At 37.9% G+C, this 16824-nt stretch overlaps 1 protein-coding gene across 3 annotated transcripts in view; it reads right to left on the bottom strand.

Annotated features, from left to right (window-relative positions):
• The window catches only part of NFKB1 (nuclear factor kappa B subunit 1), a 115066-nt gene that overhangs the window by 61160 nt on the left and 37082 nt on the right, over positions 1 to 16824 (bottom strand). The window contains exon 1 of one of the 3 annotated variants that reach the window (XM_074323026.2): positions 1291 to 1338. The exons of the other annotated variants lie outside the window; for them this stretch is intronic. Coding sequence (XP_074179127.2) covers positions 1291 to 1317 — 27 coding nt within the window. The 5' untranslated portion in view covers positions 1318 to 1338. Of the gene's footprint in view, positions 1 to 1290; positions 1339 to 16824 lie in introns of those variants that run through there. 3 annotated transcript variants of the gene reach the window in all.

Genomic DNA, 16824 nt, shown 5'->3' with positions numbered 1-16824 from the left:
CTGGCTTCAGGCTACACTGAGGAAGGAGGGAGCAGCAAAGTAGTGAAAAGCTCCCAGGCAGCATTTGGAAAAGATGCTGACAGCAGGGCCAACCAAGCTATGTTCCCTTCAGGGCTGTTGAAGGGTCACTGTCATGTGACAGAGTTCGCCTCACTAATATAGCTATGAGGGATTACCTGAGGAGTTTCTGAAAAGTTCTAGCGGAAGGTGAGTACGTGAAGGCAGCTAACCTGTGAGTTCTACTATCTCCTTGGCTTGAAATCACAGTTGGGAACACCTAACCCTGGCACTATTTTTATTTAAAAGAGGATTATTTTTTGAAGCACTGTACTCTCTTAGGCTTTTCCAATGAGAAAAATAACTTTCATTTGTAGACAGACTGGATGCAGACATGATAAAACATCTTAGTTTTTATACATTCTATTTCCAGGTAGCATTTAACCCTGACATACAATTTCCCGTGTGCTGGGGCTTGACCAAGGTGGAGGGATGGGTGGAAAACCACCACCGAGGGTTGATTCCGGGCAGAATAGCAGTGAGACTGGGCAGCGGAGAAGTGCTGCCTTGATCTCAGGCTCTGTGTGATGTGCACAGCTGATCTCGTGTTCACCATCCCAGCGCAGCTGCACAGGTGGGCTTTCCCCAGAAGCACCCAGAGACATACCCTCCCCTTGGAAAGCACTTCTAACTTCATAGTGTCAGTTTACGCGAAGTCACTGAAAAAAAATCCCAGGAGTGGGAAATCATCAGGAAGCTTTACCCTATCCAAAGTTGTAATTTATTTTCAAGTATCATTCCAGGTTTGGAAAACCCAACGGGGATGACAGCATAGTTTCTAGAGTTTAAAAAAATTGCAATTAATATATATGCCTCAAAATTCTTAAATTTGTAGAAGAATGTTCTCCTGAAATCTGAAAATTTTCAGGTAAGAACATTTTGGTTAATTTTCAGTGTTGCAGTAAGTGGCCAGAGTCTTAGTCGCCATTTATTATTATGACGCTGCATTAGGCACCTAACCTCTTTGGGCCTCTCAATTCTTCATTTGCAGATGCACTAGATAATATCTAATGTGTCTTCCAGCTCTAAAATTCTATGATTCCTAGTCATAAGTATAGGACACACAGGACAACACCCAAAGATCACATTTGCAAACTGAAAACAAAAGTTTAAAATCACAGAATTTCTGAGTTGGAAGGAAGCTAATAGGTAAACTTAATTTTAAAATTGTGAACATTTTACATTTCACCACAATTACAAACTGAGAAAACATACACTCAACACTCAGATTACCTGTTGCAATGAGGCCTCTGATAGCATGGAAAATCAAAATTTAGAGACAAAGAAAAACCTTTATGTTAGGCAAAGATTTCAACTTTTGTCATTAAAACTGATTTTGAGTACCCAAAGTGTTTATTTGCAGTAAATCCAAGGGGGGCCTTGCCCTGGATATTTAAGTCCTGATAATAAAGAATTGTCCTTTCTGGGGATATGTCAGAAATGCTTCCATTACACAAGTGTGGGGAAGAAACAGACAAGCAAGAAAAGACAGAATGAGAAATTTTAATTTATAAAGTTTTTAAAATCCGTACAAACTACATGACAACAATTAGAAGAATCAGGCCACATGTAAGGTATGATTGAAGTATGTCCAAAATAAAAACGTTAGATTTCCTATTTATTAATTCTTTGAAAACAGAAATTATTAATGTACGTTTTTAACATTCTTTTAAAATAGTTTTAAAGTCTCTCAATATAATGTTTTTAACCCAAAATTAATTTGAGATAATTCAGGATATCTTCTGCCTCTTCGATACTCAAATTTACTTGGGATTAAATATTACTGATTTTGTAGAGAGATATTCCATATTCATTAACACTCACTCTTAAAATGGCTCATTAGTCAAAGCAATCTAATATTCAATGCAATCCCCATCAAAATGCCAATGGCATTTTTCACAGAAATAGAACAAAAAAATCCTTAAATTTGTATGGAATCACAAAAGATCCTGAATAACAAAAGTAGTCCTGAGAAAAAAGGACAAAGCCCAAGGTATCATACACCTTGACTTTAAACTATATTAGAAAGCTACAATAATAAAAACAGTATGGTTTGGGCAGAAAACCAGACACACAGAATAATGGAACAAAACTGAGAGCCCGGAAATGAGCCCATACATACATGGGCAACTAATTTTCGACAAAGGAGTCCAAAACATACAATGGAAAAAGAAAAGTCTCTTTAGTAAATGGTGTTGGGAAAACTGGAAAGCTACATGCAAAAGAATGAAACTAGAATGCTATCTAACACTATACACAAAAAATAACTCAAAATGGATTAAATACTTGAATACAAGATCTGAAACAATAAAATATATAGAAGAAAACATAGGCACTAAACTTATGGACCTTGGTCTCAGAGGGATTTTTGTGAACTTCACCTCAAAGGCAAGAGAAGTAAAAGCAAAACTGAATGAATGGGACTACATCAAACTAAGAAGCTTCTGCACAGCAAAAGAAACCATGAACAAAACAAAAAGGCAACCAACTGAATGGGAGAAGATATTTGCAAATGATACCTCCAGTAAGGGGGCTAACATCCAAAATATATAAGGAACTCATAAAACTCAATTAAAAAAACCCCACAATTTGATTAAAAAAAAAAAAAATGGGTAGAGGACCTGAATTACTACTTTTCCAAGGAAGACATAGAGATGATCAACAGATATATGAAAAGATGTTCAACATCACTAGTTATAAAGGAAATGCAAATCAAAACTACAATGAAATATCACCTCACACCTGTTAGAATGGCTATTATCAATTACACAAAAAATAATAAGGTTTGGAGAGGATTTGGAGAAAAGGTAAACCTCACACACTGCTAGTAGGAATGTAAATTAGTGCAGCCTGTATAGAAACAGTATGGTGTTTCCTCAAAAAATTAAGAATAGAGCTATCATTATCACCCTCTTCTGGATATAACCTGAAAAATTTGAAAATACTCGTAAAGAGGTATGCACCCATGTATTCATTGTAGCATTATTCAGTGGCCAAGGCATGGAAACAATCTAAGTGCCCTTTGATGGATGACTGGATAAAGAAGATGTGGTACATATATACAGCGGAATACTCTTCAGCCATTAAAAGGATGAAATATTGCCATTTACAAAAACATTGATGAATTTTGAGATAATTATGCTAAGTGAAATAAGTCAAATGGAAAACGACAAGAACTGTATAATTTCACTCCTATGTGGGATATAAAACAAAAGCAACAAATGAATAAACAAAAACACACTAACAAACAAAATAACAAATTTACAGATACAACAGAATGGTGGTTACCACAGGGGAAGGTGGGTGGGGAGGACAAAAAGGGTAAGGAGGTCAAATACATGGTGATGGAAGGAGACTAGACTTCGGTTGTATTATAAAGTTGCACATCTGAAATTTATATAATGTTATTAACCAATGTTACCTCAATAAATTTAATAAAAAATTTTTAAAATTCATATACATAAATATCACTGATTTCTTTTTTCTTAGAGGCGTAGAATCATCCTCATGATATCTTTTTCTTTTTAGAAAACCTATCACCTTCTCTGAAATCCACTGGTCAGAGACATAATTAATTTGGCCCTTAATGACTGAAAGTATTTATAGACATTATTTTATGTAGAATTTAATTTGTACTATAGTAAATACAGCTGCCTGTACAAGAATTTGGACCACTTTGGGAAGAAAATAATTAGCTGTTCCTTTCTTCAGAAGGAAAGTACATAAGATAAAAGCATTTCAATTATTCTTCTGTGATTTCCTGTGGAAAACCCCTACTAAATTAGGAGAATTACAAGTGAGTAGAACTGGGAAATTTTCTTTGTCTGATTTCTTGTTGCCATTTGTTGGTTAATCTACGTCCTGGGCACTGATAGGACAAAAGAGAAAATGCGATCTAAGTGTCAGACTGAGGTTAACCAACGCATTGTACCGTCTACATACAATGATGTAAGCAAAAGGGGGAAACACCAAAATTTCTAACAAGCTCTAGGATAATATTAGCCAGTAATTTGGAAAAATAGCAGGACTTTAAACCTGCCCCAAACCTTCAATGGGATAACTTTATGTTGTTCAGCCTGTATACGTAGACTAAAACACAAAACATGAAATAAATCATACACTTTGACGCTCGGATGAAATGTTCTGCAGGCTATTTATTTCTAAATATTATGTTTAGGGACTCGCCAGAGAATTATAACTGCCCTATAACCAAATCTTGATATTTTTTTCCTTATTATGAAGTTATAATTTATTAAGCAGAAAATCTTTGAAAGGCATAAACAAAAGGAATTTACGGATCGTAAAGGATCTTAACACAAGTTAGCTTCCCTACCTTGTTGTCTTCCAGTTTATTGTTGAACCAGTCAACAATAAATGACAGTGAACTTCATCCTGAAGTTATATATTTCACCCTCTGGCCGCTCTAATTCTTGGTGACAGCTGCAACCTCCCTCTCCGGGGGCTACCACTCATTGCTCCTTATTTCAGCCTTTTGTGACAGACAGGACACATCGCATCCTTCTTTCCCATAGCAGCCATTCAAATATTTGAAGACAACCAAATTCTCCAGGCTGTAAATATTCTCGGGCTCAACGACTACTCCCTTTTTGAGAAAGGTTTGAGCTTTGTCACCATTCTGTTCTGAACACACTCAAGTTGGCTTTTATTTCTCTATAAATGTGGTGCCCAGCAGCGTCCACAGTATTCCTGGTGTGGGAGTGAGACCACTGCCTCCTTGGTCTTAGATACCATACTTCTATTAATGCAGCCTAATGTGGAATTACTTGTTTGGCAGTCACATCACATTGTTGGCTCTTGTTGAGTTTATTATTAACTAAAACTTCTAGAACACTTGGCACACATATCTCTCTCACCCTGTACTTGTGGTAATTTGTTTTCCGGATGCATTCATCTCTTTTAAATATCTCTGCTTAAGAATTTAGCCCTTTGCCCCAGCTTTTCAAATATTTGAACTCAAATATTTGTTATCTACCCCTTCATGTCACTGCAAATTTAATAAGGCCTCCATTGAAGACACCGATAAACTATATTGAAGTGGCCGGGAAAGATCCTTGGAGCTGGAAATATCCCTCCAGGTTGACATCACCAGCAAGAGAAATACTGTTAACTCCTGAAGTGCCAAACTGAGATCTCTAGCGTCTCACTATTTCACCATTCCAACAACCCTGTCAAAGTAGACAGTAAGGTACAGTTGGTGTCACTTGTTCTTACTAAGGTGCCTGGGATGGAGACCCAGCTCTCTGTCTCTGGTTTGGAAATACACCTATCAAATGCCATGAGCATTTTGTCATAAATGGAGGAGGTTGGGACTATCTAGCCAGGAGGTGCTCTCAAGTGAGGGTACAGTTTCGCCCAGCCCTCCTGCACCCACACACTGCAGAGCATCTTTTGATATTCCTCCAGCAAAACCTGGGGGAACACCCATATCATCATCCATATGTATGTGTTTCCTGGATGATCCATGTAATGGTGGGGGAGGAAATGGTCAGTTCAGGTGAGACCGCAGAACTTAGCACTGTGCCTGGCATGTGGTGTGCACTAGACAAATCTGTGCTATGTGAACGTGAGGAAGGAAGGAAGACCAAAAGGCTCTGAAATCTACAAACGGAATGTTATAGGCTTAGATGGATTCAGGTTTCTAAACTAACAATCCAGAACACAATTTAAATCAAGGCTCTGACTGATCCCTTTTGCATCTATATTTCTATTTAAAAAAGTAATAAAATGACTTCATAATGACTTCTAAAATCTCTAGTTAATTTCATTTAAATGAAAGATTATGAGATTGACATATATCGATATTCAAAAAAATGAAATTAAATCAACTAGGACGGAAAATCACTAAAGCTTCATGCAAACAAAAATAAATGACTAACTATATATCCCAATGGTACTGGAAGTACCTGAAGGAAAACTATTTAATCCAATAAACTTTTGAACACATTATTCTGATTGAATACCCTCTCAATATATCTGAACGTCAAAATAATTGCAAAAACATTTTGAACTGTATTTAGTAAGTTTGTAGCTAGTACCGATATTAGTATAGCAATTCTGAAGCTATTCTGTATGTACCATAGGGCTGAGCAAAATGAGTAAGTATGCTTAACATCACTGGCAGCTAGGGTTTTCATTATCGGGGAAAGGCGATACAAACATGGGACGGGGAAGGAAAGCAAGACGCCTGTGGTGTTGTACTGCAGTTGGAGGAATCAGTATGGATTCAAGAAGAAATTTCTCTGATAAAAGAACCGGGGCTTCTTGGAGAGATGGATGATTCTAGGGCTGAGGCAAGGAAAGAATGGGGTGAGCCTAGAGTATTATTTCTGAAATAAGGAAGTGTACAAAATCAAGTGGGGACATGTTAAAAGGAAACAGGAACTAGTACGATAGACTCCCACTGGGACAATTTAAGGATCAAAATAAATGACAGGAATGGCTTATAATACTTTAAATAACAAAATCATCTATGAGTATACTGTTACTAAAAAATGTTTAAAGGAATATGAAGAAGAGAAAGTTCCTTTCTTAACATAAAAACCCCCAACTAACAAAAAAGTAAAAGGAGTGATATAAATACAAAATCAAAATCACAAATTTATAATCATCAATTACTAATAATAAATGATTCAGGAAAGAATCATCCATTAAATGCTAAAACCATTGGGCAAAAGAAGCTGAGGATGGTGGCGTGTACCGGGGCGGCAGCAGTGAAGGTGGTGAGGATGATCAGATTCTGGATAAATTTTAAAGGCACAGCCAATAGGATTACTTGATGGATTAAATATGGAATGTGAGAGGAAGAGAGAAGTTCAGGATAATTCCAAGGAATTTGGCCTGAGCAACTAACTGGAAGGATGGAGCTGCCATTTTCTGAGAAGGGAAAGGTATTAGGAGGAGCGGATTGGTGGAAAAGATTAGGAATTCACTGGCCATAGTAGGTCTACAAGCCATCCAAACAGTAATGTCAATCAAGCAGCTCAGTCTAAGCTGGAGAAAAGAATTTGGAGTCGTCAGCATCTATAAGCTACTTAAAGCCGTAAGAGGGAGGAAATGAAAAAAGAGAACCTGTTCTTGGTCAAATTTTAGCTAGTTAAACACTTTTTAACTAGTTAAACAAACTAACTTCCTATTTAAGTTTACATTTCTATTTTTAATTGGTGAGCAATAACTGAGTGCCCAAAGAATGAAAAAGAATTCAGTTTAATTCAGCAAATATTTGTTACACATATACCAGTAGAAGAATATATCAGGAAGAAAAAAGACATGGTGCCTGCCCTTAAGAAATAAACTCTAGAAATGGAGAGAAAGGCATGTGCATAACTGTGAAACAATAGGAGGGACAGTAATAGAGATACGCAAGGATACCATGGGCCGATTAAAGACGGACACTAAGCAGTCACCTAACTCCGTCGGGGAAATGAGGGCAAATCAAAGGAGTCCTTATACTGAAAAACACGGCAGAAAACTACATAGGAAATAAATTATACAACACGGAGCTGAAATGATATTTCAAAGAGCTGAAAATAACGTCAGGATAAAAACTTCACCATAATTCATAAAGAATGAAGAACATCTATAAAAGGAAAACATCATGGTTATTAAAAGGCAACTTGATGACAAAATACATTTTAAAAATATGAAGACCTCAGAAATTGGGATCAAGTTGGATGATCAAGGTAGGGTTTTTGAGCTTGTCCTTTACAAAAGAAAGGAAAATAGGTGGATTCAGAGGCTACAAAAGATAATATGTACAAAAGAAGCAATGAGAAGCTGCATCTGAGCAATGGCATGCCATACAGGCCTTACAAAGAATAAGGTAGATACCCAAACCTGACACGCACAGAGTACTCACCATGTGTGAGCCACTGCCCTTTACAAATACTAATTCATTTTAATCTTCCCACCAACCCTGTGAGGTAGGTACTGTTTTTATTTCCCCTTTAAAGAGGCACAGACAGGTTAACCGACTTGTCCAAGATTACACAACTCCTAAGGGGCAGAGCTGGATTTGAACCCAGGGTACTGTGCTCTTGAGTGTGCTATTAATTATTTTGCTCTATCACTTCTCTAGAGTCTATACACTACTGAGGAATGTCCTACAGAATTCACTAAGTGAAAAAAGCAAGGGGCAGAGTATTTTACAGATTAACAGAATATGTGTGTGTATATAAATGCACATATATGCTTTATGTAGTTTATGTTTCATATGTGTATTTGGATGTATAAATACACATGTGCTTATCCACATAAACATACACATGTAGGCTTGTATATGCACGAAATATTTTTGGAAGACTACTCAAGAAATTCCTAACAGTGCTACTCTCGGAGGAGGAGAGGAATCTTGAATAGAAGGGACACATCACTATACAAGTATGCATTTTTGTATTACTTGAATATTTATTAAATGAATATGATACTTTAAATTAAAAAAAACATTTTTAATTTAAAAACAATAAACCAATGGGAATGTCACACAGACTAGACATTCTCAGGTCTGGCCTAAAGTGGGAGCACACAGGGTCCCACAATTTCAGTAATGAAGGGGGTTTAGAAGTCTTAGTCTGTTCATTGGCAGAGGAGTTAATTGATGTTTGTTATTTTGAATTTTTGAATTTTACCAGTACTCAGTTTTTTGGTTGGGGATACACCCACCCCCCATTCAGTCCACGAGTTTGTGGTGCAGCTAATCCCACTGTCAAATCCAGGGGTGGAGCCTGGGAATGGCTATTAACACAACCAATCTGTTCCACATGCCCTGCCACATGTTACCTCCAAGGGTTGGCCATGAAACAATACAGACCAATGAGGGCCCAGAAACCTTTGTTTCAGTTTCCAGGAAAGCAGACTCTCTGGTGCAGGACTTGGTGCCCTAACAGTGAGCCTGGAGCTGCTGGGGGCCACCTGGTGGAGCTGAAGATGGGGAAGCCTACACAACAGAACTCATAGCTGAGAGAGAGAGAGGGAGAGAGAGAGAGACAGACAGAGAGAGAGACAGAGAGAGAGACAGAGAGAGACAGAGAGAGACAGAGAGAGGCCAAATGGTGTAGCGTCAGCTCCGAATCCAGTGGAATTTGAAGCTAGCTAGCTCTTCCTTTGGACTTTTCAGGTTTTAAAGAAATAAATTTCCATTTTCGCTTAGTTTTAGTTGGTCTTTACCTATTCCAATGGATAGAGAAACTGAGGCAGAAAAAGCCCTTTTCAACTTGGAAAAGTGTTGTAACATGCCTACTGGCACTAGGACATGGGTCACCTGATTCCTAGTTGGGTAAGGTAGGAAGGAGAAGGAAAGGAAGGTCAGTGAGATGGGAAGAACAAGATGGAACAGCAGTTGGAGGGGAGCCTTGCCGGCTGACTGAAGACTCGTGCTGTTTCCAATACCAACCTATCATTAGAGCATCGTATTATCTGTCTCTTTAGCTACATCATGCTAGTGCTAGTGCTTCTTTGGGGAAGATAATTCTAGCATTTCCTGCACCTTGACTGTTCATTCATTATACAAATAATTATTGGCCACCTACTATAGATATTATATATACTACCTAGATATTATTCCAGATACTGGAGATAACAGCGGCAAACAAAATAGAAAACAATAAATCTCTGCCTTCATAGAGCTAACAATCACTTTACAGGCATTTTTCATGATTTTTTAAAAATTAAAAACATAAACATGTTAAAATGAACATTTAGTGCTAGAGACATGCCAGGGTTTGTGCTAGGTTCTTTTATGTCACTTACTTCACTTAATCCTAATACTATTCCTGTGAGGTAGGTAATTTTATTTTCATCTTATAAATGAGGAAAATAAAGTTGAAAGAGATTAAGTGACTTGTTGAAGATCACACCATCTGTAAGTGGCAATCTCAAGTAAGATCTAGCTTTTGCTTTCAAGTATTGTATTTTGCTCACTAAACCACAGCTCTATTTAACTACTATATGACACATGTCTCCACTTTAGCAACTTAATGGGTTTACTCAGATCCTGCACAGTCCCGGGTATTATATAACACACTAATAAAGAACCTTATATGAAGCAATTTATTATCTTCTCTTGATCTGATATTATTGCTCATTGGGTTAGTAACTAAGATGTGATCTCATATCTGTTTTCTTTATGAAATCTTGCAGTGGTATGTTAGAGTTGGCTTGACCTGCTCACAAGAGTTGATTGTTACATTTTCAGAAATTCTGTAAGCCAATTGACTTCATGTTGATAGCTTGAAATTGACTATGGTGGGTGTATACTTACATCAAGTAAATTGATGAATATTACAAATCAGGTGTTTTTTGTTTTCCTGGAGAGCCAGTTATTACACATTTACTAGCATACCACTATATTTAAGGCCCATCATCTACTCAATGGGGAAATCACGTAGAAATTAACTTTCTTAAATAAATTATTCAAAATACTGGCAGAGTTCTCCAACTTGAAAGATTTTCTACTGCTCCCTAAATATATAATAGTGATATATAAGGGTACACCATGGACACATGCAAATTCTTTCCCAGTGCATCATGGGCCTAAAATGGTGATTATCCTATACTTTCAGGACTATTGGTTTATCAGCTTAATACCATAATCATAATATACTTGTAATGGGTTGACAAGAATCCTCCCCAAATTGATGTCCACTCAGAACCTCAGAATGTGACATTATTTGGAAATGGGGTCTTTGCAGATGTAATTAATTAAGACGAAGTCAACTGGATTATGGTGGGACCTAACACCGTGACTGGGGTCTTTGCAAGAGAAAGGAGATGGAGATTCAGACACAGAGAGGCAGAGGGAACACAGGCAGAAATTGGAGGGATGCAGCTACAAGCCCAGCAATGTTGAAGATTTTGCCCGCAACCAGAAGCTAGAAGCCACTAAGGAAGGATTCTTCCTGAGAGCCTTTAGAGGGAGAACAGCCCTGCTGACAACTTGATTTTGGACTTCACAGCTTCCAGGACTGTGAGAGAATAAATTTCTGTTGCTTTGAACCACCCAGTTTGTGGTAATTTGCTATGGCAGCCCTAGGAAACTAATAAAATACTGGTACAAATTTGTAGATGCATAGTGCTTAAGAGAGCACAGTTAGGAAGCCTAACAAGAATTTAATAAATTCCTTTCTGGTCTCTTGCTACCTGTAAGATTTTCATAAGAAATCATGTGTTACATCTAAAAGTAAGCTTTGGCATAGCATCTGTATTCAATCTCCTACCTTAATAACCCCAGAGAGAAGGAAGGACATGGTGCAAATAGAGTGGAAGCAATACTAATTAGTGAGGCTGTGCTGAAAATCGAGTAGACTGGTCAAGCTTTTGTACAGCTCCATGATTCCATAACCCAATCAGCAAAGTTGACATCCAATACTCAAATTAGTGTATGTGGGTAAATTAAAACAGAGGCAACTATCATTTTTAAGTGCTTACTATGTGCCGTGCATTGATCAACTCAATTTATACATACATTCTATGAAGTAAGTAGTATTTACTTCAACATTACATATGCAGAAAGTGAGGCTTGGCCAGGATAAGTAACACTGCTAGTAAGTGGCAAAACTAGGAATCAAGATCAGGCCCTGCCCTGAACTGACTTCAGAGCCAATGCTTCAAAACCTGCAAGTGTGGTCCACGAGCCACCTGAACCTCACTCAGACCTAGAACCTCTATGTGCAGAACCAGAAATCTGCAGCTTTTCTACCTCCTTCCAGGACTTCAATTAGACACCTCATACTCGTTCTCTTGTGCCATGTGTCTCATCCTTTCTTTCAAGTTTTCCATCTCTCTGTGCTGCATGCTAGGAAATTACTTCAGATCTATTTTTCAGTTTGGTAATTCTTTCTTCTACTGTCTTTAATCTTGATTTTAACTCTTCACTGAGTTAAAGCATTTCAGTGATTAAGATTTTTAATTTGGAATCTTGCATTTTTCTTAACATTAGGTCTTAAGCAGTTTTTCCATGTTGTACAGTTTTCATAATTATTTTGTAAAACAGTGGCCTAATATTCTATTCCATGGTTACATCATGATTTACCTAGTCATTCATCTGTTGCTATATCTTGTCATTATATGAGTCCTTAGAAATTATCATAGAATTATCACAGAATCGCAGATTGGCTAAATGACCCATTGTGATTTAGCATGTGTGGGGCGTCCCAGGCATCTCTGTGGTTAGAATATTCTTGGCGATTCTGATGCACACGCATGGTCAAGAACCACAGATTTAAAGGACCCACCTGAGTACAGACAGACCCTTAATATTATGATCACGAGTAGTATCACATAATTATTAAGAGTGTAGCCTCTTAGACGGCCTGAACTGAAATCTTGGGCTTCATCCCTGAAAGGCCGGTAAGCTTTTTAACTTCTCTAGGCTTCCATTTCCTCACGTACCTTCCAGTCCATCTTCATGAGACCTCAGAGAAGTAAATGTAGACTAGAGGATTCTGATCTGGAATCTACCTGGAGTGTGAGGAGAGGAGACTGAGACTGCAGGGCAGTTTCCAGCCTCATCAGTTTCCAGACCTGCTGACAGGTTGGAAAACATGTCTGTGGAGGAGGAGGTGTTACACATTTGGGGCTGTAGTACTTTGGTATATTTTTACCTAATTAAGAATAATGATCAGTATGTGATTTAATGACATCCAAATTCCTGAATGGAAGGTGGGGGGGGGTTCTATATAATCTTCAGGCTGAGACCACAGGGATTAGAAGAAGCCATCAGAGACTTGCTTCCGAATGAGCAATGGTCTCTGGAATACAGATGTATTTAAGGAAGAGTAGAGGGGAGAAAAATGGGAATGGCCAACAGAGGAAGGTCACCAAGTCAGGACGGACAAAAACAAAACTAAAATTCGGACAATGTATAAGTTTAAGAAGCCTGTGGTTCTCCTAATAATTTTTGAGGGTTAAGTTTCACAGCTATGATCTGTGCTAGAGGTTTCCTCTAATGAGTAGCTTTCTCTAGTTTATAATGAAGACTAGGAATGCATACAGTGAATTCTTAGGGCTATTTTAAAAAAATATTCTGTAAGGTAATATTTTGTTCCATGGGCCAAATGCAAAACTTCTGAACTACTTGAAAGAACTTGAGAGAAAAATTATCTAGAAGTCTAGATTGCGGTTACACATGGGAGTTTTGTCTGTGTGCCTAGAGCAGAACCTGACGCATAGTGCTCAGTGAATATTTGTTAAATGAATTGTTTTCCCTCTTTTGGCTTCAACCATTATTGGTTAATTTCATGCTCAATCAGCATCTCTATGGAAGAGCAAGAAACAAAAAGCAGTAAAACCTATTCACTGTTTTTTGGCTGTTGACACCAAGTCTACCCTCTTTTCCATTCTACACCCAAAGTGAAGGGAGGCTTTCCTGGGCTTTGTATTGGGCAAACTGAAGTATTTCAACTTGCTTAAAATGGATAAAAAATGCAAAAATATAAAATTAAAAAGCACAAAAATAAAAATGAAAAATTTTAAATGATTATATATGTGTGTGTGTACACACACACACACCAGTTTTTTAATTAGTTGTCAAAAAACTAAAGTGACATGTTCTTTACAGCACTAGTTCTCAACCAAGTATGAGTCCTTCCCTTTGAGAATATGATGAAAAGTTATACTTTTATCCCCAGAAAAATGTATATACATATACATAAAGTTCTATATATAAATTCAGAAGTCCCAAATCCCTCTGAAACCACAAAAAGGGATCCAGGTCACAAAGCCCTTCTCTTCAATATATGTAACAGGGGTCTCCGTACATAGGGGATATGGTTAATTTCACTTATTAACATATGCAAATAATGAATAGCTTAGGAGTGTTGATGGAAATTTTAATAAATGCTATCAACTAAGTTCCATATGCATGCCTAATTGATTATTGGTGATCTTCTTCCCTGTTGTTTTTACTAATTGAATCTGATTAAATTATTCAAAATCGGTATTACACCTAAATCCTTAAAATGGCAAGCCTCCCACATCAAACAAGTCTACACAAAGGAAAGGGAGGTTATGCAAGGATATGTGATATCCTTAAATGCCATAACAGATCAGCCAGTCTTTATTTGACCTTGACAGAAAGTTAACATTTAGGATTTTTAAGTGAGAGGCACCAAGGATAGAGATTAAAAAAAAAAAAAAAAAAAAATTGGGCGAAGGGTGGGGGAGCAACAAAAAAGCTGCGGTTGACCTAAACAGTTCACCACTTGCCTTCGGTTCAACATAAAACACTCAGGAAAGAAAACATATGTGAGGCCCAGCTTTCAGAAAACATTTGATTAAAAATAGTTACACTTACATCAGCTGTGTTTCAAGTTGTGGCAATTTGTATTTATAACTAAAGGGAAAATAAGAATACCACTGGCAAGCTATTTGTATTTTAGAACCAAGGTCACAGATGCTGATTTCTGTTTGGCATGGGATAGACCACATTGGAGGATGTCATATCAGCTAAGGAATGGGTGCTTTCTGGTCACTCGAGAATCAGAGAGGGTTTTTGAAGCCCCAGGGGCCTGTTCCTTTTGGCACCTTTCCACCTCTGTGAAGAGGAAGGCAGTTTGATTAAAAAAAATATATCATGCATAACTTTCGGGAAAAAGAGGGAAATGAGCCTTCCCTGGCACTCCTCACTGAGTCAAAAACAGGCAGAGACAAGCTTGGCCTCGAGGAAGGTACTTGTGCTTTTCTGCCAGCCTCAGCCATTAGGAGCTTCATGATGAAATTAGAACTGAGGAAACTTTAAAGGGAAACTTTACAGCACAGAATAATAGACTATTAAATATTAAACAACAGGAAAGCTTTTCTTTTAAGAAAGTAAGATGCAAGAATTAGTCTACATATTTACTTCCCCCAGATTTTCCTCTGGTTATTATTTTTTGCTGTAAGAGTCGGAATAAATTCCACATTGTGAATGAATAAATTTTATCGAGATGATGAAGAGAGACAGAGGAACCAATAGGATCAAAGGGAACATGAATCTTCAGTGGAGCCCAGTTTTAACTCTTACTTGCCTTGAAAAGGAACAATCATGTGTAACAGAAAATTTGGGTAGAAACCAGTAAAAACATATCTGAGAATGAAAGCTCAGAATAGTAGTTTATGAAATAGGAAAAAGTGATGGATGGATGGGGGGCTTTAACTGTAGTAAGTATATTTTATTGTAGAAAGAGAGAAAGATGAGAAGCGAATATGGTAAAATGTTAATATGTATTAAATCGAGATGGTGGTAGATGGCATCTGTTATATCAATTATTAAATGTTCTGTATGCTTGAAATATTTTATAATTAAGATAATTTTTAAAAACAAAGTGAAGACTTACAAAGCAAGACTCTAGAAAGCTAAGTAGGGTTTTCTGACATGAAAAACAAGCAGAGCACTAGATGGTCCAGTAGCCTGAGTTGTAGAAATAACCTCAACATGGTAAGAGAGTGTCTATCCTACCCCCAGCTTATTTGAAATAGGATTTTTAAACATGGGACTAAATTTCAGCAGAAAAAGGAGGATTTGGATAGCCTCTAGAGTTGGTTTTAAAATGATTTAACTTGAGGTATCATATTTGGACAATCAGCAAGAGAATAACCCAATAGGGTTACATGTTTATGTGGTCTGCAAGGTAGTTAGGGGTCTGCACCCCAAACCACAGACAGCCCCAACAGCTTTCAGGTTGACCCTGACCCTTTGCTGCTGCCTGCATATGACTGAGTGTACACTCAACTACCAGCCTTTCAGGGCCTCTCAAGGGAGTGGTGTGCTCTCACAGAGGCATGATGGGAAAAGAGGGAGGGAGGCTGGAGGAGAGAGAGAGAGAAGAGAGTAAGAGGTTATAGGTGAGGAAAAGGCAGAACCCCTAAGATTTTGCTGTAAGGCCTGAACAAATGTCCTTTATTAAATACGTTGCATATGCAAATCTCAGAAATATCATTTCTTTCCAGTAAATGGAAATGCCCTCCCTCTGAAGTCCCGGCAGAATGGATTGGGAGGGTAGGTGGGGGCACCCTCCATTATACCTCCCTCCACTGGAGGAGGACGACCATTCCATTGATGACCCCACTGCTCACAGCTGCTCTGCAGGTGCACGGCCTTGACCGAACTCAACTCCACTTTGACTTTCTCTTCTGTAATAGATTTTGCCAAGAGCCAACAGAACCCCTATGTCCATCTTTAGCATGCAGTTATCACAGAATATAGAATATTTAAGATATGTTTTTTCCTTCTCTTTTCCATTTTGCTCCTTAATATCCAAATATAGCTAGCTCAGAGATTCTAGAAGAAATGATACAGTCACCATGATCATCATCTTGAAAATAAGTATCTACTAATTTTCAGGAAAAGTACATGTTTGCAAAATAGTACACATTGGCAACTCCATATAATCTGTGTGCTACAGCTTTATAGTAGAAGAGTATGCAACAGAGAAAGGTTACGGTTCATTCGACCCTGCATCTACATCAGTGGTTCTCAAGCAGGGTGATTTTGTCCCCCAGGGAACATTTGGCAATGTCTGGAGACATTTCTGACTGTCACCTCTATAGGGATGTTACTGACATCTATCTGGTGGACAGAAGCCAGGATGCTGCTGAATATCCTACAATGCACTGGAAAACACCCCCAACAAAGAGTTTTGTGGCCCAAACTCAATGGTGCTGAGTCTGAAAAACCCTGATCTGGTTGTATCTGTCCCACTGCTTTCCTTACAGCCTCACACAGAGCGGATGCTTAGATAACTAGTGAAGTACACATGTACAATCGTAAAGATC

This window comes from Rhinolophus sinicus, chromosome 1 (assembly GCF_057876585.1).
Source record: "Rhinolophus sinicus isolate RSI-liver-muscle chromosome 1, RSI-T2T, whole genome shotgun sequence".
Classification (NCBI taxonomy): domain Eukaryota; kingdom Metazoa; phylum Chordata; class Mammalia; order Chiroptera; family Rhinolophidae; genus Rhinolophus; species Rhinolophus sinicus.
The sequence above is the reverse complement of the archived record's forward strand: the minus strand, read 5'-3'. Positions and strand labels throughout refer to the sequence as shown.